This window comes from Trachurus trachurus, assembly GCF_905171665.1.
Source record: "Trachurus trachurus genome assembly, chromosome: 8".
Taxonomy (NCBI): Eukaryota; Metazoa; Chordata; class Actinopteri; order Carangiformes; family Carangidae; genus Trachurus; species Trachurus trachurus.
In genome coordinates, this window is record NC_139905.1 from 11,300,147 (window position 1) to 11,324,854 (window position 24,708).

Below are 24,708 nucleotides of genomic sequence, written 5' to 3' on the forward strand. Positions count from 1 at the left end.
AACTCCGATATTAGTCGGACTAACGCGTATATATGCACTTCCGTTGTCCAGTTATAGTCGGATTAAGGCAATCATTTGTTTATATATGGCATAAACCTGTGAGCTAATGGTTAACACTGATGTTGCTTTTCAGCTCTGGGGACAACTGGTGATAAGCAAAGGGAGGACGTTTGATGCTGAATTTGCTAACTTTCTAAAGGACAGTTGTCAATGCTAATATTTCCTTTAAAAAACGAACAAACTGATGGTTTTCGTTCAGACCTATCTTGTCTAGTTGCCATGGTATCAATGCAACGTAATATGTCACATTATATTATATCAAATTATTGCACTTACCCATCATTTGCCTTTAAATAAAGGTTATATAACAGAACACCTAATTGCGCAGTTAGCGAGGATGGAGCTGCTTTTTTTTATTCTGGATTTTCTTAAACCGCCTTTCAAAGATCACCAAGCTCTTTCTACCCAGACAACATACAGCAGAGAGGGCCTTTTTTATATAACCAGCTTCAAAGAGAACCATCTCTCTCCCTGGGATTACCCTATGTATTACTGCAGAGCTCAGAGAATATGAAACTAGACCATTGATCTCGCTCTGATGCAAATTATATGGTCGACTGGCCACATGAAATCTCTCTGGGCAGTGGGAAGATAAAAGGCTGCATTAGTCCACAAAGAATACATCAATTAAAACATCTGCTTGATGTGCAAGATGTGTCGCTGGTTGTGCCACCTGTTCCAGCATGTGACTCACAACAGTGACAGGTTTCTGAGTGTTCGATAATGTATTGGATTTTTTTCTGTGTTTTTCTGAATTTACTTTCTGCCAACTAAGGAGCTGCACTCTGAGGAAAGATGTTTGACTTATATAGTCATAGCTTATATTGAGGGAGGAAGACAGTTGTGAAATGATATGAACAATAACAATCATAGTGTACTCATTGGAGACTAGGTGGGTTTCTGCTCAAAAGGTTCCAGCAAGATTAATCACGAGTACACAATGCTGCTCTGAGTCGCATGAGGATGAAAAAAGAAGGAAAACAATATCAGCCTTTCTGGCATAGTTAGATGTGCTACTAAATCAACATCTGGGCCACGGGGAAATCTTTGGTTACGCCTCCAGCCACAATGATGGAGGTCTGCACAAAGTTAGACACCCTAGCTGGGGAGGAAAAGGGCATTGATGTTGTGGGCTATTGTCATTATTCATACCTGTCACTTTTTCTTTTTTGTGTGTGGTAACAAATATTTTGCTATTGTTGAACAGATCCGGTGTCAAAATGCAAACAACACCAGATGACAAATGGCTCTAACTGTGTTGTTTTTGGTACATGCTCAAATCCAGTCTTAAAAAATAAAAACTGCATCCGTATCACTTTGTTACGTCCCTGATGATTAGGGACCGCGAGAGATCTGACAAGTGTTCTGGACCAGTTTTTATGTATTTGTTTGTTTGTTCTTCCATCTGTACATCGGAAACTTGTGACAAAACCTGAGGGGGGAATCATGCAGCTCATCACTTTATTGTGGCAATGCCAGGGGGCTGCTATTATTTGTTTGTTTTCTTTGGAACAAGTCACATGCCAAATCAAAGCGCAAGTAAAGTGCCATGTCTCAGTTGCATAGCTAGATCTTTTGAAGATGCAGCGAGTGCACATGGGACACTGAGCAGAGCTGAAGGCCACGAATGAATGGACTAGAACCAAAACTGACTGTTCATTAAAAGCAGGACACACTTGTCAGCTTGTTAAATGAAAAACATCAAACAGCTGTCATGAAAAACATGCTGTCCTTAAAAGGCTTAACCTAGCTTAGCTTTCTATGTACAGCTTCCTATTGTTACATAGCTAACATTAACATGAACAGCTGTTTAATTACCAGTTCAAAATAAACATTGCATCAACCTTAATTCCTGCTTTCCAGGAGCTCTCTCTGGTGTTGTGATCTCTCTCCCTTCTTTTTTTCTACAAAAGTTAGCTAATCACATACCTGACCCGCAAGCCTATCTTGCTATTTTCGTCACTGAAGTGTTCAAGTTTCCTTGAAGAAGTAGCATTGCTTAGAGAGCATATTTTGACCATCCGTTTGATCAACACAAAAATCTGTATGTTTACTTGAAAAACCTGAATTATGGACTTGATCTGTCTATAACTGGACAACTAAAGTGCATGTAAATGCGTTAGTCCCACTAAGACCAGATTTCTCCAGATCCAACTAAAATGCCCAGATAATGCGATTGGAAACGTATTTTTTATACGCCTTAATCTGACTGAGACTGCTTCACAACAGTAGCGACGGTGGCATAGAACCCAGCTTGAACCCCTCAAGAAATGCACCTGGCCTGATGCATCAGCGCCAATTCAGTACATTTCACAATAAACAACACACAGTACAACCAGCAACAAAAGGGAAAAGGCCTGACACCCGAACCGAGTCATTTTTCATCAGGAACGTGACCTGGACCAGCACGTCTGTTTGGGTTGGTTGGTAGTACTCTCAGTTGTTTGCTAGGTGACAGAATAGGTCAACCAAAAAGGGGTCTGTATTAACCCACTGAAATTACGCATATCACCACCTAAGTATGTTGAGGAGGCGGACTTGTCCATCAATTATTTAATTGTCCCCGTTGTAAACTGGAATAAGGACAGAATTCCGACTAGACATCCAACTCAAGCTATGAGCATAGTTCAACTGAGCTGGGCATGTAAACGCACTGACCGACCAAATCTCAGTGTACGACTGATCACTAAGCAACTGTTAATGCTAATGTTCACTACACAGCAAAGACAAAACTAACAAAAAGCTCCTCTAATGCACTTGACATCTGCGTTGACTTTGGATTTTTCACTTAAACGAATGATGGACAAAAGCGGAGCTTGTATTTCATACAATTTGGGGAAGAAAAGGCTGCATTGACAGGCCCTGTTGGGAGGATACTCAAAATTGGCTGGAGCTTACTTATTATGAGACTTTCATTCAACAAAATGAGTTCCCAGACCCTGACTGGGAGCACAAATATAAGAGCCTCTTGATACAAGATGAAATTCTGGCTGGATCCAGTTATAGAAGCACTGGTTTACAAGGTTGACATATCCTGAAGTTGATTTTTATTTATTATTCTACTGTAGACGGCATTAACCTTGCCGTATTATAAGTATTTATGTGTATCTTTTTCTTTTTTATTTGACAGGGGAAGGTTTGTCTCTGAATGCCAAACAGATCAGCTGATTGGTTGAAACTGGTGAAAGATGATGGCAAAACACATTTTGCTGCGCTGTTTTCAGAGCCGTGCTGTCAGCATGGTGCTCTGTGCCTCTCTCTCTGTGTTCTGCTACACTGTGGGCCTTTCAGCTGCCCCTCTCTGGGCCCCCTTCCTCTCCATAAGCCCTCCTACTCTCTATTGTTCTGCTGTTTGCTGCTTTGTTTGAGGCCTTCCTCTTATCAGCTGTGCAGGCTCTAACTCTCCTATTTATAAACATCTCAAATGTCTGACTTTTCTATGTCCTGCTCCCGAATGAGAAAACATGCAATATCACATCCAACATTAAACAGACATAATGGGATGATAAATCACGCCTCCTCTCGTCTGTCATATATCACCATCCTCTCTCTACTCCCTGAACGTTCCCCCACTCTTTGCCTGCTATAGCACCACCCGTTTATTGGCCTTTTTTAACGCATTGTGGGAGGTTTGTGTGGAGGTAGGGCTGAGGTGGCCGCCCTCGTCTGGAAGCCTTGTTTTATGGGAGGTCTACATTCACCGCACAGGATTTTCTAGAGACATGCAGACTTTAGCAGACGACACTGTTGGACATGCCCGCCTCCGCTTCCCCACACAGAGAGCTGGAATCAAGACATTGTCGGAGCGTAATCCATTGTCCTGATGTTCCTCATGCGCACACTATTTATGTAGTTAAGGTGGTAGAGGGATGTGTTGTGTGTGAGCATAGTGAGGTCATGCAGAGGTGGGACTCTATGTTTATAGCCAACACATGGAGGACCTTGGGTAGGATCAGTGAACCACAAGGGTGTCATTACACAGTTTTCCTTACATCAGCCACATTTCCTTCACACCCAAAAACACATGACTGCAGTGCAAACAAAGAACATGCCTCAGCTCTGTCCAGTAACACAAAGACAGATTGACTGCTTGAAAAAACCCCTCACCACCACCACAAAGTTCCCTAAACTCCTGGGATTGTCCGGATGACATCTTGAACTCAAGTCGCTCTGCAGCAGCTGCACAGGAGAACCAGACTTCAGGCTTAAACAAGCTCGTCTAAGAGTGAGCCTGAATGAAAACACGCGCCTCCCTGCGCTTTCACTCAGATAAGAGTAAATCATGGCATGGACTTCTCTGAGCATTCCTCTGCTGCTGCACACAAAGTAGCTTTTATCTGACCTCTGTTTTTTTTCTTCTTTTTTTTTCTGTGGCCTCTATTCCTGTGGCGGAGCATGATGCATGTTGTTTATTAGATGAACCTGTGGAAGCCTTTAGTCACTTGTACCTAACAGGATCACACAGAAAGATGATGCGATTAGAGCCTACATTTACTGCACATAATAGGCCACCCAGCTAGCTTCAATGGCACAGAGATAGCAGAGTCAGCCACCGCCTCTGCATATTAAAGAAACATACACAAAGTAAAGTTTTTCTTTGTGCCAGTTTTTTTTTGTCTGCTTTGTAATTATGTTTATTGTGTATACACACAACACACAATTCAATTTTAGGTGTTTATCCTCGTTAATCTTTTTTGTTGTTGTTCAGTGGCACCTTAAGGGAAAGTATTTAATAATAGACAAATATACATGCTCTGCTTCTAGCACACTAACAAATGCTGAAAATCTGCAGGTTTCACTGTAAAACCAGCAACTGGTCAAACTATGAGTGGGGCCAAAGGCTAATATAACAGAACATGCCTTAATCATGCAACAACAAAAACACTGACATTAAGAGGATTTGGTGTTGACGCGTTATCACATTAACTTTGACAGCTGCAGTTAGGATTCAGGTGGAGCTTTAAAGGGTTAATTCCCTCCACTGGAGCACACAGGAATCAAGGATATCATTATGTTTAAACCCCTCTGGGCACGTAGCTGTGTTTCACCATTAGACGCAGATACATTTAATTCGAAGCATGAAAAACTATAACAGAGAAAAAAAGATTTGCATTGTAATAGATCTGAATTAATCACTGGTGCTTTCCCACAACTAAATAGATGTTGTTCAGCCTGTTGCCTCTCAATACTCATCGATTTACAGCATAGATACTTAAAAATAACAAATAAGCTGCTGGTTTATCTCTTTGTGGTGTCTACAGGAACTGCTTGCAGACAAAAAAAACTCTCTCAGCTTCCTCATTTGAGTCCTAGCTGCTGATTTCTGTAAGTTAGACCCAACTTTTCCTTTACTCTTCAAACTAAAAGTCACACTTTTGTTGTTGTTTTAAACAAATGGCTTTAAACTATTCCTGTTTATTTGCTTGCTCTATGGGGCTTTGGCTGATGGATTAAATTGTCATGAAAAGTGTTTCCATCCCATTAATATCTGATGTCATTAAGTTGGCTTTGTTTTTTTTTTTTTTTTTTTTTCCAGAATTAGACCTACCATAAATAATACTTCATTATGTCTAATGGCTTGTTTACTGCTTTTGGCTGGATACAGAGTTTGATGTATGGCTCTTTTAACTGCGCCCCCTGCACTGTAATTCAGCCACTGCACTACACAGGCAGATATTTATGATACAGATTATTTTACAAACTATCTGTGATGCAAATACAAACTAAAAGAGCTGGTTCACCTTTGCAAAAAGGTTTATTCATTTATCGTGTACTTAGTGATACTGTGGCATATTTAAGTCTAACTAAATAGACTGGAGGTTTTGAGGCTTTGAGCTGAGATCTATTCATCTGTGCAGAAATCCAGAAAACGTATTAAGTAGTTAAATGTGGGCCTCAATTAAATTCATTATTCCTGTTATGAAAACAAATGTAAAATGTAAGGAGAGACAGGTTGGGTATGGATGGATATAAATGGAGAGATGGATGAACAGACATGCAACATGGTTTCACAGCAGGGGGCTCTTCCGCAGATCCAATGAACCCATCACTACTCACTTCAAAGAGAGCAGTGCATTCTGGGGCAAACTGCAGGATTTTGCTGTTGTGTAACAACCAAAGGGTGTTTCTAGGATTGGAGCCTGGAAAGGAAGGCTGTGTGTGTGTGTGGGTGCGTGAGTGTGTCTAGGCTGACTGGGCTGTGTGTGTGTGTGTGTGAGTGTGGGTGGGTGAATGCACTTGATCTGATAAAGTACAGTCTGTCGGTTCACGCACTGATTATCTGAGTTTGGGCGATATGCATGCAAACTGTGATTGGTCAACACCATTCTTCAATACACATCACATTGTGTGTTACCACTGAAGCAAAGTGGAGCAATAGATGGGGGCTATATTTTCTTTACCGTTTATCTGGGTTGTGAAACCTGAAACGCCAAAATATTAAAGCATGAATGAATTCCTGAAGTTTATCTAAAGTTATAGCACAGTTAAGCCTTAGGTGTTCAGATGTTTACTCACTGACACTATTTTTAAAGTGCACTATTTTCTCACCAAACGGGAATCGTGTTTGCTGTCAGATCGTTTCAGTAAGCTTCCAAGACGATAGATAGCCCGCTCTGCTGCCAGCCATCACGAGAATCAGCCATGTTGTTAGTGGGAGTCGCTCTCTGGGAGACAGCGCTGCTGGAGTTGCCAAATAGCAAGGCATCTGGATTTAGTTTCACTCTGCTCGGGCCGTGTCCTCAGCAGATGGTCCCAAACAAGCAACACAACACTGATTAGAACCAGAGGGGCGGTTCTCGCACTTACTGTACGTGCACTCATTTCATGCATGCTTGTCAAAAGGCCAGTTTTAATAACATGTACCTCAGGGAGAAAAGCACTTCCACGCTGCTCTGTGGTTGGATTCAGGCGAAGCTTCATTGACTGCAAAAGCGAGTGACGACTGATCAACAGTGTTTCTGTTGACTTCACGGACAGAAAACTGCAAGTGATTAGTAAGATATGTAATTTAAGTGATTTATTTGATTGTGGGTAGGAATTTCTGCTCTGTTGACCAATTTGTTTGCATGTTAGCAAATTTTGGGTGAATCTGGGGGCAGCTGATGTTGAACCTCCTCTGCAGTGAAACATCTTCATCAACGTCTGCAGCGAGGACAAACACAGGAGTGAGACGTCACTTTGTCACTGTGAACTGGCACACTGCCTTACAATATTCCCCCTTTTCTTTTCATCCAGACTGACTGTAGCTACCCTCGAATTACCGAGCATTAGCTCCCGGACCCTGAGCAGAGGGGGGTGGGGGCACACTGAGCTACTGTTCGGCTGGAATACAGGATGGCAGGTTCTTTTGAAAAGCTCACCACATGATGCCCACATGATACAAAAACACACTGCAGCGCTAACCCACAATGGCCACAGAGTTTACTAGCTGTGTGGGAGCTGATGAGAGCAGACTGTGAGTGTTGGCAGCTGCCATGGTGGTCCCGGGGACTATACGACAACATCCATCATGCTTTGAGGAGACTAAAGAGGCTGAATGTGGGATTTTGGGCTAAAGCCTGACTAGGTGTAGAGGATTTTGGCAGGGTGGGGCCATATGGTTTGCCTTGTAGTAAAATGTCATCTAAAATGTGTTTGTCTGTCCCTGCAGAGGCATCTGTTCTACGTTATCTATGGACACGCTTGGGTCCGAGATACACCACCATGGAGAAATGTAGAATAGCAAAGATGGAGTTTTCATTTCTATTTTAGATTGCTACTATATTGAAACGGTTGAGTGGTTATATATGTTTAGCTGAGGATGTGTGTTTATACATAGTAGATTGCATAGCTGAGGGAATATGCTGGAAACAACAGAACTATATAAAGGACTTCTTTGATGGGCCTCAATTTTCTCTTGGCTCATAAAGTATCAATTGTATATTTTAGTTAGGGACCATTGTAATGCAAAATGAACAAGAAAAAATGTTAAATACGGGTTGGTCGATGCTTAACAATGTTTATATGCTAGATATGCAGGTATAAGTGCAGTATATTACAGTCTTCTTGTCTCCCGAGCTCAGTGAGATCTAAATAGGTTGTCAGTGGTGAGGTAGAGCTGTATGCAGAGTCAGTTCACACCCGCTCTGATAATGTGTCATGTTCATTTCTAGAAGGGTAAATGGGCTCTCGGAGTGGGAGTCAAGATCACAGGCGACAGTGAAACAAAACATGGGACAGCTGAGCCAGTTGTGAAACACTGTGTGTCCGGACAGAATGGGTAGGACAACATTTTAACAGCTGCTCCTGTCCTGAAAAAACACAAACTTGAAAGTGCCAGTGCCCCCACCCCTCTCGACCCCCGTCCCACACCACCACCACCACCACCACCACCACCAACTCCACTGCACTTCCAGTGTGCGCTGTGCACAGCAGTGTTGTAGCTGGACACAGGCTTAGTCCGAGGAAACAGTCAATGTGTCTTATGTGGAGGTCTGGGGGCCTGAGAGCGAGGCCAACATTATACACTGATCCTGGGACTCACATACTGTACCCACAGGCCATGTGACCACAGAGGCTTTCTTTGGATTTGTGTTTCTCACTCTCATTCCCCTTTGGGAGGACTCCTTCAGTCCATTCCCACAGCCTCCCTGTGAGGGTCCAGCTAGGAGAGAGACAGAGAGCGCTCCATATGGCTCTACCTCCCACCCTGTGAACTTTGACTGCAGAGACTGTATGGCATTTTCATCTTCTCAGCACGTTCTCACATTTATCCAGTAAACATGAATAAAGTGCACTGTGTTATCCAGTGTGAGTCCATTCTGAAGAAATGTCAAGTTTCCTTTGCTTGCTTGACTCATGTTTAACTGCATCCTCTGCACATTCCCGTACCCAACCATCCAATAAATGCATGAAATGAAAGGGGGGCAACGGATCCTTCTTGTGAACTGTGTTTGGGACCAACCAAGGGAACCACAGTGGGTGTGCTTGCTGAACTGAGTGGATAAACAGAGGATTCATGTGGCCATGCCCTGCAACAATAAAGACTTCTTAGAGAGCTCTCTGTGAGGAAAGATTTGGCTCTGTTTTTATTTAAAGGGGGTGTATATATGTAGGATGTATGTTATATCTACTGCTGAAATGGTTTCTTGTGGTGATGGTCACTTGCCAAGAGAGTAGAAGCTATGGTCTACGATTTGAAAGATCGATCACTGTTATTAACGTCCTTTAGATGATGGCCCTATAGTACGACCTACACAATGTGAAGAGCAAAAGGCATGAAAAAATAAATTCTCTCTTGTGGCTGCAGGCTTGCCAAGAAAATGACCAATAGGTCTGCATGGCTCCTATTGGTCAATGTTGGCCCAGCTCGCTGGTGTCTGGGTGAGAGGAGCAGGGGGACTCGGGCTCTGGAGCTCAGCAGAGCTGTGGTGTGCAGCAGTTTCACTGACCCTGTTCAGGCTGCAGCGGCAGCATCATTCAGGCTATTAGCCATTTTTCTACCACTTCAATGAGTTTCGAAACATTGTTTTAAGGTTGAAAAACTATGTAGAGGGGCTTGAAAAGACAGAGAGAAAGAGGAGACGCGACAAAACTAAAGTAAACACCGTGTCATCGTTTGACCGATGCAGAGAAAGCTCTGCCAAGATATGAGCCTGAGTTTTTGTTGGACAGCCAGGTAACCTTTGGTTTTTATTGTGGAAGTTGTGACTGTGAATCCGTCATTTTTACTCTGCATTCAAAGCTGGTGCCATGTTTAGTTTCTGCTGGCAGGCTTGTTGCTCTGCTGCGTTCTCCTACTGCGTAGACACAGTGCATCGGTATCAGAAAGTTCAGATTGGGGCTAGCTGGTTAGCATGCTGATGTCAGCAAAAGAAAGTGATAAAAAAACAAGACTTACATTGGTGTTGCTCTCTATTTGAGGAATGAGGTTTGATATTGACATTGTTATTATTTTTTTTTTTATAAGTTAACATCGTTGACTGTTGATGCTAATGTTGGGTATGTAGCATTACCAGAAATGTAGATATTGCTCCTTTAAATCCCCAAATTAACTATCTTTGACATTGAACTATTGACCCGTTGAGAGCTAACAATAATTTTGAACGGAAGTTCCTCTGGGCTGTTGTTGGACATAAAGATCGAATGGAAATCAGATGCCAGTCATGTGATAATCTCCTTTAGTTATCGTATGTCCATAAAGAGCTTATTGTTCTTCATTCGCAGAGGCATATTATGTTTTTGCTGTACATAATCTAATTTGTACAACTGTCATAACTACTTCTATAGAGCTCCTCTCAGCTCATGGCACGTACTGTGCAGACTCCCTCAAGACATTTGAACAAGAGAATGGATATGGATAAGAAGTATAGGCTGGGAAAGCAAACCTTTGCAGGGGCACCCCAGCGGGGGAGGAGTCAGCCTGATTAGTTTGTTCATGAAACCCTCTCTAACTGTTTCCAAGGAAGAAAGAGGAATAAGTCAAATTATTGCAGAGCCACTTTGTGTGATGCAACCATGGACAGAGAACAATGCAACACACAAAGAGAAGTAGAAAGAGGAGAGAGGAATTGTGTTTGATGGTGGGTGAATTTCAAATTCACTCAACCATCCCATTAATGCATGGAATAAAAGGGCGCATAGGATCCTTCATGTGAACTGACTGGAAATCCTCCAAGGCCACGAAATAGTTTGTGCTGAAATACAACAAGACTCTTACATACATGTTATGAAATACTTCCCCCCCCCCGCCAATAGGAACACAACAAATGAGCAAGAGAGGAAGCACATTGCAAACGTCTGTTTCAGGGCCAGTGTTTCCTGTCTGAATCATAACAGGGGAGGACTGCGGCAGAATGTGTCTCTTGTCCAAGAAAGTTTGGGAAGTGTGAAAGGTTTGTTGACCTTGAAATGAACCATGGAGATTTTTATCAGCAGCAACTGGCCACATTCTCCCCCTTTCACCACTGGTGGCCATGGATACAGTCGTCTTTGTTGGTTAGTGATTATCAAAGACTTCAAAGACAAAGCTGTGAACACTTTGGCTTTGCGACTGACCACTTGACCCTCGGACGCCCCGCTTGTGGAGAGCTGTAATAGGAAATGAACTAAAGATTACTCTGACCACAATCAGTCAGGGAATAAAAAAAGGGGCTTCACACCAGAGGATATTAGCCTTTGCAGCACCAAGAAAGAAGAATACGCTGGCCATTCAGAGATAAATGCTAGGGTGGTGGTCCTTCAGATTCAATTAATACTGACTTTGGGTGGCACGGCTTCTATACTTTGAAGAATCCAGACTTTGGCTGCACTATTTCTCTGCCTTTGAAAAGGGCAGCAGCAACGCAGAATAAATAACAAGAGGACAAAACAGCTCCGGCTAAAATGTCATCTTTAATGCCACCCCCATCACGGATGCAATAGCGAGCATGCTTTGACTAGAAGTGGATACAAGTCTTTCCCTTCTGCAACAATTCTCACCTTTTGTGACCTTCAGGCCCTCATACCCTGGGTGTAATTAGAGAGGACACACTTTGAGTGTTTCCTTCAGGGGGGGGGGGTGAAAAAAAAACTTTTATTACATCTATCACTCGAGTCAACATGTGCCAACGCAACATCAGAGAAGGCTCACATTTGCTTGTGTGGTTGCACTAAATGTGTGTCACAGTAATAGACAGTGTTGAGGGAAAAGTATTCTGTTTGAACTGTTATATCAAGGACAGGTTACTGGCATGAGCCCAAAGGACAGTTTTTCTCAAAGTTTGCCATTTTGTTCTCACAGTGCCAAAGCACACAGTGAGCATGAACACAACGCACAGGATTAAATAATGTCAAAGTACTGTAGTGCTTGGTATTATTTCACTTCAACTATTTGTAGTTCAGATAGATTAACATATACATTCTTTGAAGCATTTAAACTTAAAATCACCTTATTGTGAACTTAACTTTATGATCATGTGCATCGCATTCAAATAACCAATTATAGTAGATTTGAGTTTCTTGCAGCTTCATGTTCCACAGACTGAACGCACATAGTTATGCACATTCTCATGCCAAATTCCTCTGTCTTAATCTCACTCTTTTATGGAAAGCTATTTAGATTTTCACAGCTTCTCTCTGGACCAAGCGTTGCCTGCTGCACATTAAATTTAAGTGACAACCTCCTGTTTTGCCCAAGGAAATCTGCAGCCTCAGAAAGCATTGCATGTAAAGTAGACTCTCACCATGAGCCACATGATTGTGTTGGCCCCATGTGTTGTAAAAAGTTAGGAACAAGCAGCGTCGCCTTTAGCACATTTAACACATTACGAAGAAACTATGAAGCCAGAGCTGAATTGCTTTCTTCTTCTTCAAGGATCTACAAGCAAGTCCAGTTGACCTAGATTCAACTTCCTCAGACAGCAATGACCTGGATGAGTGAGAACCCTCAAAGAACCCAAACTACAAAGGGAGAATAAACTCTGAGGGTTCATTCAGTGTCATCATCACTAAATAAAGGCAACGAGTGAGTGAGAACATAGAGCTGAGGAAATATAGAAGCTGTTTGTGCTGCAGCAGAAATAACCAGTAGTGGATGTGCGTGTTTGATACCAACCAAGGGAACCACAGTGGGTGTGCTTGCCCAACGGAGTGGATAAACAGAGGATTCATGCGTGCCACGATAATGACTTCTTCACAGAAACTCTCTGTGAGGAAGGAAAATGGTTCTGTTTTCATTTAAGCCCCAAAAATGAACATCCTTCTCTGACATCAAACCATGGCGTTGTTGGGTGTGTAGCCTCCCTTTTTTTTTTGCTCTTGTCCCTACTTTTCAAGGTTTGTTTTTGTAGAACCGTTCCCTCTTTGATGTCTCAGCCTTTGTCAATCAGCAAGAGAGTACATTCATAAACAATTTCTCCAAAATGGTTTCTAAAGGAAGTGAAGAACTTCCTCTGGGCTGTTGTTGGACATACAGTTCAGGAGGAGATCAGATGCTATTCATGTGACAATCTCTTGGGTTATCATATGTCTATAAAGCTCTTATTGTTCTTCATTTGCTGGGGCATATACTATATTTCACTGTACAGTACATCCTCTGCTTTGTACAACTGTCACAAGTACTTATATAGAAGTCTTCATAGCTCACAGTGCAGTTACTGTGCACACACCCTGAAGACATTGGAGCCACAGCGTGGACATGAAGATGGAGGAAATGCTGGGAGGGAAGGACTGTACTTAATTGGTTTGGATATGAAAGGAACATCCATCCATCCATCCATCCATCCATCCATCCATCCATCCATCCATCCATCCATCCATCCATCGAATTAGAAAGAGGATAGGTTTTTGTTTATGCGCAAAAATTTGCATCGGATTGTGTGGTAACAATCCATCCATCCATCCATCCAACCGTCCATCCATCCATCCTTCCATCCAACCGTCCACCCGTCCGTCCGTCCATCCAACCGTCCATCCGTCCATTCATCCATCCATCCGTCCATCCATTCATCCATCCATCGAATTACAAAGAGGAAGTGCAAAAATTCCCATTTGCATCGGATTGTACGGCAACAAGCAACATCCCCAAACTTAATATGTGCAGCGTGAAGCAAGGTCATACTAGTGAGTCATTTTACATTATATAGAGACATTCAATCCATTGTTTTTTTTATGTTCCCCACATATCTGCTTTTCATTAAAGACAGACAGTAGAGAATGGCAGGAAATGAGGGGGGAGAGAGATGTAATGCGGCAAAAGGAGTCTGGATTCGAACCCAGGCCGCAGACTCATTCATTTCATTCATTGTTGACATCAAAATATGGGTCAGAGGAGTTTTTATAGACATTTCCCCCGGTTTCAGGGTCCACAGGGCATTTGAAGAACTGACTCCATGTCACTGCATAACATAAATCTTTCATATTTGCCTCAGTGGTTGTCATTTGTCAGCCTTTGAACTAAGCTCTGAACCCGCAGACACCACCAGCAAGCACGACATATTGCACACGCATGAGGACCAGACTCCACCAGACAGACAGGACTGTGTGATGCTTTTGACAGCACTTTGTAGTGATCAGAGCGGATGACATTTCTGTGGTGAGCCCGATACTTTATGTGCAGTAAAATATGTACGTTTGTTGTTCAGACTAAGTATGTTATCACAACCGTGTTGTTGTTGGCTCAAATCTTATGAAAACATTTGGAAACTGTTAATGTTGGAAGAACAAGCACTTGTATGTGCAACGATCGCTTCTGAGCTAAGGACGTGCAGGTCTGAACTTGCTCGTGCTAAATCTTTCCAACGGGGGTCTGGGGTTCCCGTGTCATTCCTTTTAATACTCTAACCACGCTATGAATTGTGGGTAGAGTTAGCGAAGTCTGCAGGAAAGCCCTGGAGCACTCACTGATTTGAGTTTGCGTTCGTTGAAGGACTAATCCCAACATGCATGGAAGCCCGTGTGTGTCTGCAATGGTGGACGACGCCGGGGTTTTGGACCACGCAGTCTGAGATCAGTTGCCACACTGACTGTGTGAAGCTGAAGGGATGATTCCTGTGATGGGTTTTGCTAAAAGGCTCAGCGGAGTCCAGGCACATTTGCATTCCTCAGGGGCAAGCCGTCCAGTATTATCTCTGCTCGCTCCAACAGAGGCCCCTGAAACCACAAAGGACTTGCTGTGTTGGCCTCTCTTCACCCTGTGGCCCCCCATCATATTTGCTGGGGGAGGAAAGGGCCATGAAGCTTCAGATGTGGCTAATTATGCTGACGCCACAAGCTGGGGATGCACCTGCAGACAACAGGTGTTTATCTCCTTAGCCCGAGAGGAGGTATACCTTCCTTTATGCTGGAAGGATTCTCCGGCCTTGGCAGCAGCAGACGTTTATAATGTGCCACGTCAAATTGAATCATATTTCAGTCCCAGTCATAAAGAAGGACATTTCTTTGGACGTGCTTCAGATGCATTCATCCATTCCAGTCCCTCATAGTTCTTTGAAGACATATAATATAACTTAATGCACATGTATGTATATACGTGCAATGTCTTGGTTGGATTTAATTAATGACCTCCCCCCACCCCTTCTATTTCTTGGAAAAGTATAGGGTGATGTGTCATGAATGAAATGTGGTGTCAGTCTTCACTAGAAAGCCAAAGCAGCGCCACGTCAGGGAATCTGCAGGTGTGTAATCTAAAATCTTACATAGAAAAAAAAAAAGAAAAGAAAAAAGTTGAAGGAGTGTCTGCGTGGGGGCTGTTTCAGTGGGAGGGGACGGGCCGTGCGGTGTAACATTTCTGTGTGGAGGATTAGGGTTGTTTGAGGGGAGATAAGACACCGCCGGATCACAGCGCTGTTAAATGCATCTGCCAGAGCCAGCGAGGGAGCAGCAGCAATGCAGAGACGCTGCCAAACATTCCTGCGGATCAACACCAGCTGAAGGCGCCCACCTCCCTCCCTGACCCCCGCTGCCAGAGCTGGAGAGAACACCTGATAAGGAAAGCTCACTGTACCCTCTCACTCTGCTAAACCACCTACAGATTCACCACTTTTTATTTGCCCAACTACTGCACACTGCACAAATTTAAGGCACTTTCATAGAGTATTTCCACCTTACAGTCACTTATGGCTATGCTACAGTTCATTTAAAAAAAAAAAAAACTTATTGTTGTTTATAATCTTCTTCTTGCCTTATTCTGTTTCTCTTTTTTACTGTTGCTATTTGCTGCTGCACAAATGTAAATTTCCCCACTGTGGGACAAATAAAGGAATCTTAATCTTAATAATCTTAATTATTAATATTATTATTACTATCAGAACTAACAATTAGCATCACCAGGCTACATCACCAATAATATGATATTCAATGCTAGCCAACCAATAGGAGGTAGTATATTGTGTAGTTCAGTATATGTTTGATGATAATTCTTACCAAGTGCTCAATGGTGGTTATTATACTGTAATGTAATGTATAAGGTGCTATAGTAGAATGTTAATGGTATTTTTGAATAAAGGATCTATGCACCTTTTTCACTATATTGTAAACCAAAAACTCAAAGTGTAGACTTGTAAGTCATATATATGCCTGTTTTCAGCCATATATGATGGATTATCTTTATGGCATGGGAACAAACGTATTATTTATTGGTCTAAAAAGGTGCAATAACTGTAACTGAAATGTGTGTGTTTTCATTAGAGCACCATGTCAACAACGGAAGGTCACCTCACCACAATGACACCTATGATGGAGGAGGAGGATGACCATGAGCTTAGGAAGAGAATCTGAAGGTGACAGAGCTGTGATTTCCTGCTCTGTGCTAGTGAGAGGACCACATACACAGACCTACACTGGCAAAACTCAGAAAGCTTAGGGAGGGATTTGTAAAATCACGAGGACATCTAGTGGTTAAAATACGAAATCCCTTTTGAAAATTGTCTGTTGAGCCTCTTCACACACACAAACACACACATGGATTTCATCTGATGCTTGTGTTTTACAGGACAGATGAGAGGGAACCAGTGAGAGTATTATTAGCCCATATAAGAGGCTCCCAGCTGCACAGAGACATTAATGTATAGTTAGCTGTCAGGTGCATCGATGGATGTAGTGTGTGCAGGCGCTGACTAGGGGGCATGATGTCCGCATTAGATGACAAGGTCCTCTCCACACCTGAGCCAGCACACAATTCAACACCCTTCAGTCATCACTGGACTTGTAATTTAAAATGTATCGACTAGCACAGAGTAGAGTGCAAGCACTCAAGAGATCCTCCATGTCCTCAAGCTATGAGAAATCCTTGTCTAATCTTCCATCAAAGAAACTCTTTGAGGAACCTGGACAGTAAAGCGATTGTGTCAAGGTGAGTCCTCTGATCTCGCACTGGACACTCTTGTTTGGCAATGTTTGTGTATGGTTTTCCTCCAGGGTTGCTGTGGTGTTACAAGGATGTGTTTGATCGCCAGGTAGCTGCCGCAGAGGGTAGGGGAGATATTAAAGGTCGAGGAAAGACGGAGAGAGAGGACTGAGGGGCGATTGATCGTGAGGATGATGACACTGCAGGGAAGATAAAGTGTGGGCAAACAGGTCAGTGTCAACCTCCGCCATTTCTTTATATTACATACCTCTGCAGATGTGGTTTATCGTTTCTGTTGTCCATTCAGTGAAACTGAAGAAGGTATCAAGTTCAAATTTACATACAGTCTTTATTCAAGGTCATAGACATCTCTCAAAGTTATAATCCAATAAACAGCAACACAGGCGTTTACAATTTAAGGACAAATATTCACTTGTACAATAACAAATCGAAGGTGTTTTGCCTCTTGAAGATGCGTTTCACCAGCTGTTGCCTTTAAATTTGGCCGGCAGACCACTAACCAAATACTCAGTTATACAACACTCCTATATCAATAAAACATGTCCATGTCAGCACAGACATTCATGTATCTAAGTTCAGATGATTTATTCTGTTCATTCACAGTCTGATGTCTTTTCCCATGTTTCCCAAACTACATAAAATGAGACCTTTGACCTCTGACCTATTTTATTTCCCCCCATTATGGCCTTTTTAAGATACTAAAGATATTCCAGATACTGTGATAATACAACTCACTGAACATTTGAAGACTGAAATACTTTTAATTTTGAAAAATCACAAAAATAAATGAATCTACTGAACTGATACTGACCAGATTGCCTGTCTATGGGCAACATATGGACATCTACAATACTGTGACTGAACACAGACAAGTGTTTGCAATGGGCGAGTGTGTTTTCCTCACATACAGGATCTGCTAAGACATTGAAAAGTATCCCTGTTAAACATTATCTAACCCCCCACACTGTTAGAAAGATGAAAGTTAACTTCATATTGCGACCTTTTGTAGATTTTATTATATAATATTCACTTTATTTGTCTGTATAATGATTGTTAACACTCAAAGTGTGGTTGCATTTTTCCTTTGTAAACATCTGGTCAGAATATCTGGTATTTTAAAAAAACCCTTAACACTAAAAATTAAGATGATAATTATTATTTTTATATATATGTATCACACTACATATGGTAACTTATGAGGTAACAGATGGAGGATGCTTTTTCAATAACACTACTAACAAACAAATAGTGCCTTCAATATCTTTAAAAACAATACTAAACATAAAGGCTGTTCAGATGGACTAAGAGGATTCCTCCTTCGCTCCAGTTTAGGTAAGGCAGGCTTCTCGAACACCTGAACAATCCCTGTAATGCAGCACACTCTCCAGGCATATATGGTTTTTTGCGTGCTTCATCCTCACAACTCCACAGGGTATTAACGACAAAGCACTACACAAGCAGCTACGGTAAAGATACATCACTATCAAAATGCTGTCGGTGTGAAGATTTTGGTGCTAAGTTTTTTTTTTTTTTAAGTACTTGCTACAGTGGTTTTATAATCTCTACAAATGCATTACTAAATATTTTTTTGTGATTCTCTTGTTTTCTTCGTAAGGTGTCTTTTCAAAATAAAACTTCAATATTTAAACTGGAAACACCCATTGACACTCCCATAGACCTGACTATCTGTCTGTGTCTGTGTGTTTGGTGAATGTTGGTAGAAACATCACGTAAATGTGATTTGTATGTTGGGTAGTTTACCAGTTGTAAACTTTAGGCTACATTTTCAACAGTCAGGGTCAGTTTGGACTTTAAGATTTCTGTGACTTTGAAACCAGGCTTCTGACTCTCACGGACATGGCCTGAAATAATCCTGCTTTTAATGGTGTCTATTAACTGAACCGATTCCCTGAAAGAAGATTAAAGCTCCTCCAGGGGCTAAAGACTGGAACTTAAATCAAACCTCCTGTGCAGCGCATCAGGTTAATGGTCAGTGAATGCAGCACAAGGAAATACAGGGTTTTTATTCTCTAACAGCTAAGGCAGGTGTTTGATATTAACCTCGTTACTGAGGCCTGTGTGCAGCTCAGGAGGTCTGACACAGGTGATTCAAATTCAGCTCGTTAGTCCAGAGATTCAAAATGTTAAATTTGTCTGAAATCACTCACTCCTCCCTATATGCACTCCTGGGAATTTTCTGTTTACTGTTTTGTACTGCAGTCTGAAGGTATAGTGAGAATTATTTTTACAATATAGAGGACTTCTATTACACCACAATGTATTGTGGAAATGAGTGCACAGCTGCAATAAATAAATCATACCATCATGCATTGCGCTCACACTGAAATGGGTTGTTCCATTTTCCTTCCAAGTCAGAAAAGCAACCCTTTTGTTAGCTATTGTTATTGTTAGCATTGATAGCTAAACGATAACAACACACAGAGTTTGTGTGTGAAAGCTACATGACAACATGTGTAGAGGAAATTGCACAATAAGGGTGGGTACGGTCACAAAACAAGGATAAGTGGCTGATACACAGTGAAATCGTTCCTCCGAATTTCTGAGAACCTGGAAAATCTTGACTTCCGAGTTGTAATGGAACGCACCTCGAGTGTGAACGTCTTTTTCATTTTTACCAATGAGCTCACTGTAGTCCTGTACACTGAATTCCCTTGATAATAGGTAAGTAGGAGTGAAGGAGTAAGTCATTTCAGAGTTTTAAAATCCTAACCTGTAACAGACATAGCTTCGGAAAACTGGTCTGCAAGGCCAATGAGAGCTGTGGCTTTAAGAATAATTGTGCCACTCCAAATGTTCATTATGCCTTTCCTTTCTCTTTCACTCAAGAGATTCAACCCCACACTGAGACCTCATCTAAAAATTTGGACTGTGATGAGCCTGCATCGATTGAAAGCCGTATTAACAAAGGCTGTGCCATGCTGGATGGCTGTTTCCAGAACTTTCTGAACACTACATGAGCTCATTAGCTGCAATTAGCCGGGTTCCTCCGAATAAATGTTTTTTGAAGCTCCACCATCTGGACGTGAGCCACAGTGCCACACACTGTGTTATCTTTGGGGATGTCATGGTGTATTTTCCCCCTTTCAATTATCTGGCATCAGTGTCTCCTGGCGTAACCTCATAACCATTAAAATATGAATGATCCTGTTTATAGTTCCCGTTAGCAGCAGAGCAGAAGCTGGGAACAAAATTAGTCATTTCACAAATTGACTGTTAATTTGAACTTCATAAATAAATCCATCTGCAACCATAAAAAAATATCTCAAATTCAAATCTGTTCAGCCTCTTTAGTTGGGCTGTTGTTGGCATACTTTAGTAAGCATGTTGACAAAATGATGATATGTAGTCATTTGACTGCTACTGTATTTGTTGAAATCATTTGATGAATTTGTTATCATTCTTATTGAAAATGACACAGAAAAACAAATAAATCTCATATATATTATATTATATATATTTCCATGATGCCTAATTAAAGTCATTATATTATTTTTCACCTCTGTTGCACATTAATTAATTGTTGACATCATTTAAGGCTGAATTGAAGTAGGACAAACGAGAGCCGTCACACACATTTCTGCAGAGGTGTTGACTCGGTGGCGTCACGCAGAGAGAAGGAACTGAGTTAAAGGAATTGGTCCTCCCCACCACTAACACAGCACCGCCTTTGGCCTCTTCACTGACCCATCATGAGCTTTGTGGAGAGCAATCTGAAGAGTCCAATGAACCCAAGCTGTGCCCCAGGGGAGTGTTAGGCCTCCCTGCTGCTGATCGCTCTGACTGGCCTTAAAACACCAAGTCTCAGAAAGTGCAATGCCCTGAAGCTATGTGTTGCTCATCTATGATTTCCTTGCGTTTTTATTCCTGGCTGTTTGTTGGTGGGCGACGATACGATTTGGCAAGTCAATGTGAGCTCATGACTTTGCATCCTAAAATAGTTTTTATCTTTGCAATGTCTGTGAGGAATGTGAAAAGTCTCGATACCTGTTTGACTCCCCCTGCAACTATAATGAACATATCTGAGGTATAGATTTAGATTTTGAACTGGATGCTAGTGGATATGTAAGCTACTTGCACAAAATAGTTCTGAAGTGATAAATCTATCATATCAAAGATCATACGACAAAGATAACATTACCTCATTACAAAAAATATAGACTAGTAACATTTAGGATCAACTATCCATTCAATTCTAAAATATAGTTTAACTGAGACAGCATAGGGTTGCACAGTGACAGGATGTTCATTTCCCAGATGGAAAACAGCGATGAATTGCACAGTTTTCCTTTTTTTTCTTTTCATTTTGGTATAATTACTGAACAATCATTAACATTGGAAAAAAAAAAAAAATCAAATATTGTAAACATCGTACCAGTACAAAAGCACATGTTGCAAGACGTAGTCAGAAAACACCGATACAGGCAGCGCTGACAGCTTCTTACTCCTCCTCCATCGACTTCTCAATCTCCTTCAGCCTGCGGACAAACTCCTGAGCCTCCTTGTCTCCGATGCGAGCGTCCAGCATCCTCATGATTGGCTTCTCTGGAGGGGAGAGCAAACAGATGAGAGTTGTTCTCACACCTGACACAAATATCTCTACATTGAATGGCTTTTCATGTTGTATTGGAAAAGTAATTGGAAACCCAGGCCTTCAGCCTCTGGTCTCCAAAGAAGCCAATATTACATTTCTGGAAAAAAAAAGAAAAAAAGAAGAAGAGGAAAAACTGATAAAGCCTGGAGGTATATGTACCACTGGGTTTACTGCGAGACAGGTGCAGAATGATTGGTTGGACACTCTTGCCGGCCGCTGAGGCGTTCGGTCTCCCCGGCCAGCAGAAGTCGCTGAGAGGAGCCACGGCTTCACCGGCGAAGTCGTTGGTGGAAAGCCAGTCGTAGTCCATCACAGTGAAGGTCAAACAGGCAAACCTGTGTCTGTACTGCTCAGGACTGACGTGGCTGCAAGAGACACAGGAAGAGGAAGAATAAGTCCAGCTTAGTTTGTATGGACTAAACCAGGAAGAGGAAGGCAGGAGAAATCCCCACTCACAAGTAGAAGAGCTCATCAAACACCGGGTGCAGCGTCTTCAGCTTCACTTGTGTGCGTTGACTCTTGGCCATAGGGAAGAGGTGATGAGGACAGAGCTCCACTATGACAAATGGGTCGCTGAGACCTGAGGAAGACCAGAGAAGTGACTGATTATCCCAACTTCAGAAAGATCAACCTGCATTTGACTCAAGCTTTTATCACTGTTTTACCATTGGCATCCAGTGCAATAATGTCTGCAGCGTGCAGAATCTCCACCGTCAGCCTCTGCTCCGGAGCGTCGTAGTAGCACTTCACACTGATTCGACCAAAACGGGTATGTTTGAGTGTTTTCTGCAACATCAAGTATAGGTAAGCTTTTTTTTTTTTTTTTTATCCATCCATATGCTACATCAAGTGAAAGCATCCTGCTTTTTCAAGGGTCCAAGACAGATTTTCCAATCAGGGGTGAAACAACAGAAGACAGAGTGTTGAGCTGGCTGTCCTAATCAATACATCTCTGTCCACTCGAGGGCTGAAACGAGGTCAACAGCGCGGTAGGTTGAAACGCACCTGATGGGAAATCTTCTCCAGATAGTACTGTTCAATCAGCTCAAAGGAGGAACACTTATTCAGCTTGAGCTCCTCATCCAGGGCCTGAAGCAGCGCGAAAACAGCCAGGAAAGGGGGGGGAGAGATAAACGACACAGTGGGTAGGAGGACATCAATCTGACCTTTCACCCACTCATGAAGGCTGATAGATTGCATGAGGTTCCTACCTTGTAGTCTCCACTCTTCATGTCTTCCAGGGAAAGACCCTCACCCCTCACATGGAAGAACTGCAGCACGGTCTAAAGCATTCAAGCACAAAAACAAACAACCACTGTATTTGACGGAAATAAAGTCTCTGCATAGGAGACAGACATGTTGTTCACACAAACAGCATGCGACCTGTCTGCCAAACTCCAAAAGCCCATGCCACGACTTCTCATGCAAATCTGTCACGTCTTCTCCCAGCTGGTTAAATTGGCAATGGAATATACAGCAGCTCCCACATTACCATTCATGAGCGGCCTCACTTTGGCACCGAACCCCCACCTAGTGACTTTATAAATATCTGATATATGCTAATGATTGCACGACAGCAAGCATACAGAGCTAATTAAAGGCTGACGATAACGTCGGCGGTGATAATCTTTACAGAGATGACACATGTTGTCTTTTTTTTTTTTTTACAGAAGGACATTTGTCAAAGCTGGAGATGGCAAACGGCAACAAAAAGAGTATTGTAGATAAAGATTCACCCAGCGCTGACCTCCACTGTGTACTGGAAGCGGTTGTAAAACTCCACCTGAACGCCTCTGTTTTCCGTGACCGAGTCCAGGATCATCCGCAGCAGAAGCTCCCACATGCTTTGGAGAGCTCTACAAGGCAGCAGACACAATGAGACACCCACACATTTGTGTTTACCAGCACGTCCAATTACACCCCTGCACCCTCACTCAGCCTCGTGTATGTTTTCACAGATAATAGCTGAATAATGATAACTTGTCTACGGGGTGTTATCATTATTACGGAGTTCCCATTCATACTCATTGTTTTTTTTTGTCTTTTTTGCTGAGCTGTCACACTTTTCATCCAAACACTTTCAAATGCACGAAGAAGAGCAAACAATGAGAGGGATTGATTGAATTGATGGATTGATTGATGAGTGGTGGAGTCAAACAAAAGCGACTCTTGAGTACATTGTCTTTCCTCCAATCTAATACTGTTGATGATGCAGCGTTTAAAGCGAATGCAACTGGCTTATCAAGTAATTTACATATACAGATACATTTAAGTGGATTTTTTTATGTCGTCATTGGAAGAATCAGAAATTTCCACTTCTATTTCCAGTTTGATTCACATATGTAATGATGTGTGTGTACATTTTTTGTTTCTTCACGACTGAATGATTTTGCGCTGAGCGTTTATCATGAGCTGCACAGGCTCCCCAGGTGGAAATGAGCACTTATTAAGAATGTGTCAAAATTATAATTAAAAACCGTTACGTTAATTAAAGTGCACTGTCTCTATTAAGCCAAAAAAATAAAAAATAAATGAAGTGACATCAACTGTGAGGAGCTGGAAGCAAAAGCTATTACCTTGTCAGGTTCTCCTTTACCAGGTTCTCAGTGAGGATGACCATGGTCTCCTGTAAGTACTTCATGAGAGGCGCCACAGCCTGGAAGGATGTCACATTAACACACTCTTACACATGTTGCTCCAGCTGCAAACGCCTCTGTTACAAAGTGTTACTGCTGCAGAGAACAGCTTACGTCGTCGTTGTTAATGGAGTCTGGGGAGAGGCTGATGTGCTGGATGTATCTCTTCAGTTCAGGCAGCATCTGCACAGCACAGACAGACTCTCTCACACATGTGCACATAGTAACAACAGTAGGCACAGATACAGAGTATTACAATGGAATATAAAAAAAAAGATCTGGGCAATATATGACTGAAAGCTACTATCACCAAATTAGGTGCATCATAGAAATTCATCAGCGTCTTGAGTGTTTTATTATTATTATTAAAGGGCATTTCCTGTCGTAATCAATGTTCAGTTCATTTCATACCATCCATACTCCCAACTGCAGCTTGTGGATCATGTGTGGATCATTTAAATGACCCAGAAAGGAACAATGCGGAAGCCGCTGCAAGTACGAATTTTGATTTAATTTAATTGTAAAGCGAATTTTTAAATTTAAATGATGGTCAAAAGGAAGTTACTTGCAACCAC

The 24,708-nt window shown here is 42.1% G+C and overlaps 1 protein-coding gene across 1 annotated transcript in view; it reads right to left on the reverse strand.

Annotated features, from left to right (window-relative positions):
* Positions 1-21,344: 21,344 nt before the first annotated feature.
* baiap3 (BAI1 associated protein 3) overlaps positions 21,345-24,708 on the reverse strand; it is a gene marked incomplete at both ends in the record, with an annotated part of 28,675 nt that continues 25,311 nt past the window's right edge. The window contains 9 exons of the mRNA XM_083976601.1: positions 21,345-21,448; positions 21,657-21,862; positions 21,954-22,077; positions 22,163-22,283; positions 22,503-22,586; positions 22,709-22,780; positions 23,245-23,353; positions 24,074-24,153; positions 24,248-24,316. Of these exons, the coding sequence (XP_083832727.1) occupies positions 21,345-21,448; positions 21,657-21,862; positions 21,954-22,077; positions 22,163-22,283; positions 22,503-22,586; positions 22,709-22,780; positions 23,245-23,353; positions 24,074-24,153; positions 24,248-24,316 (969 nt within the window). The remainder of the gene's footprint in view (positions 21,449-21,656; positions 21,863-21,953; positions 22,078-22,162; positions 22,284-22,502; positions 22,587-22,708; positions 22,781-23,244; positions 23,354-24,073; positions 24,154-24,247; positions 24,317-24,708) is intronic.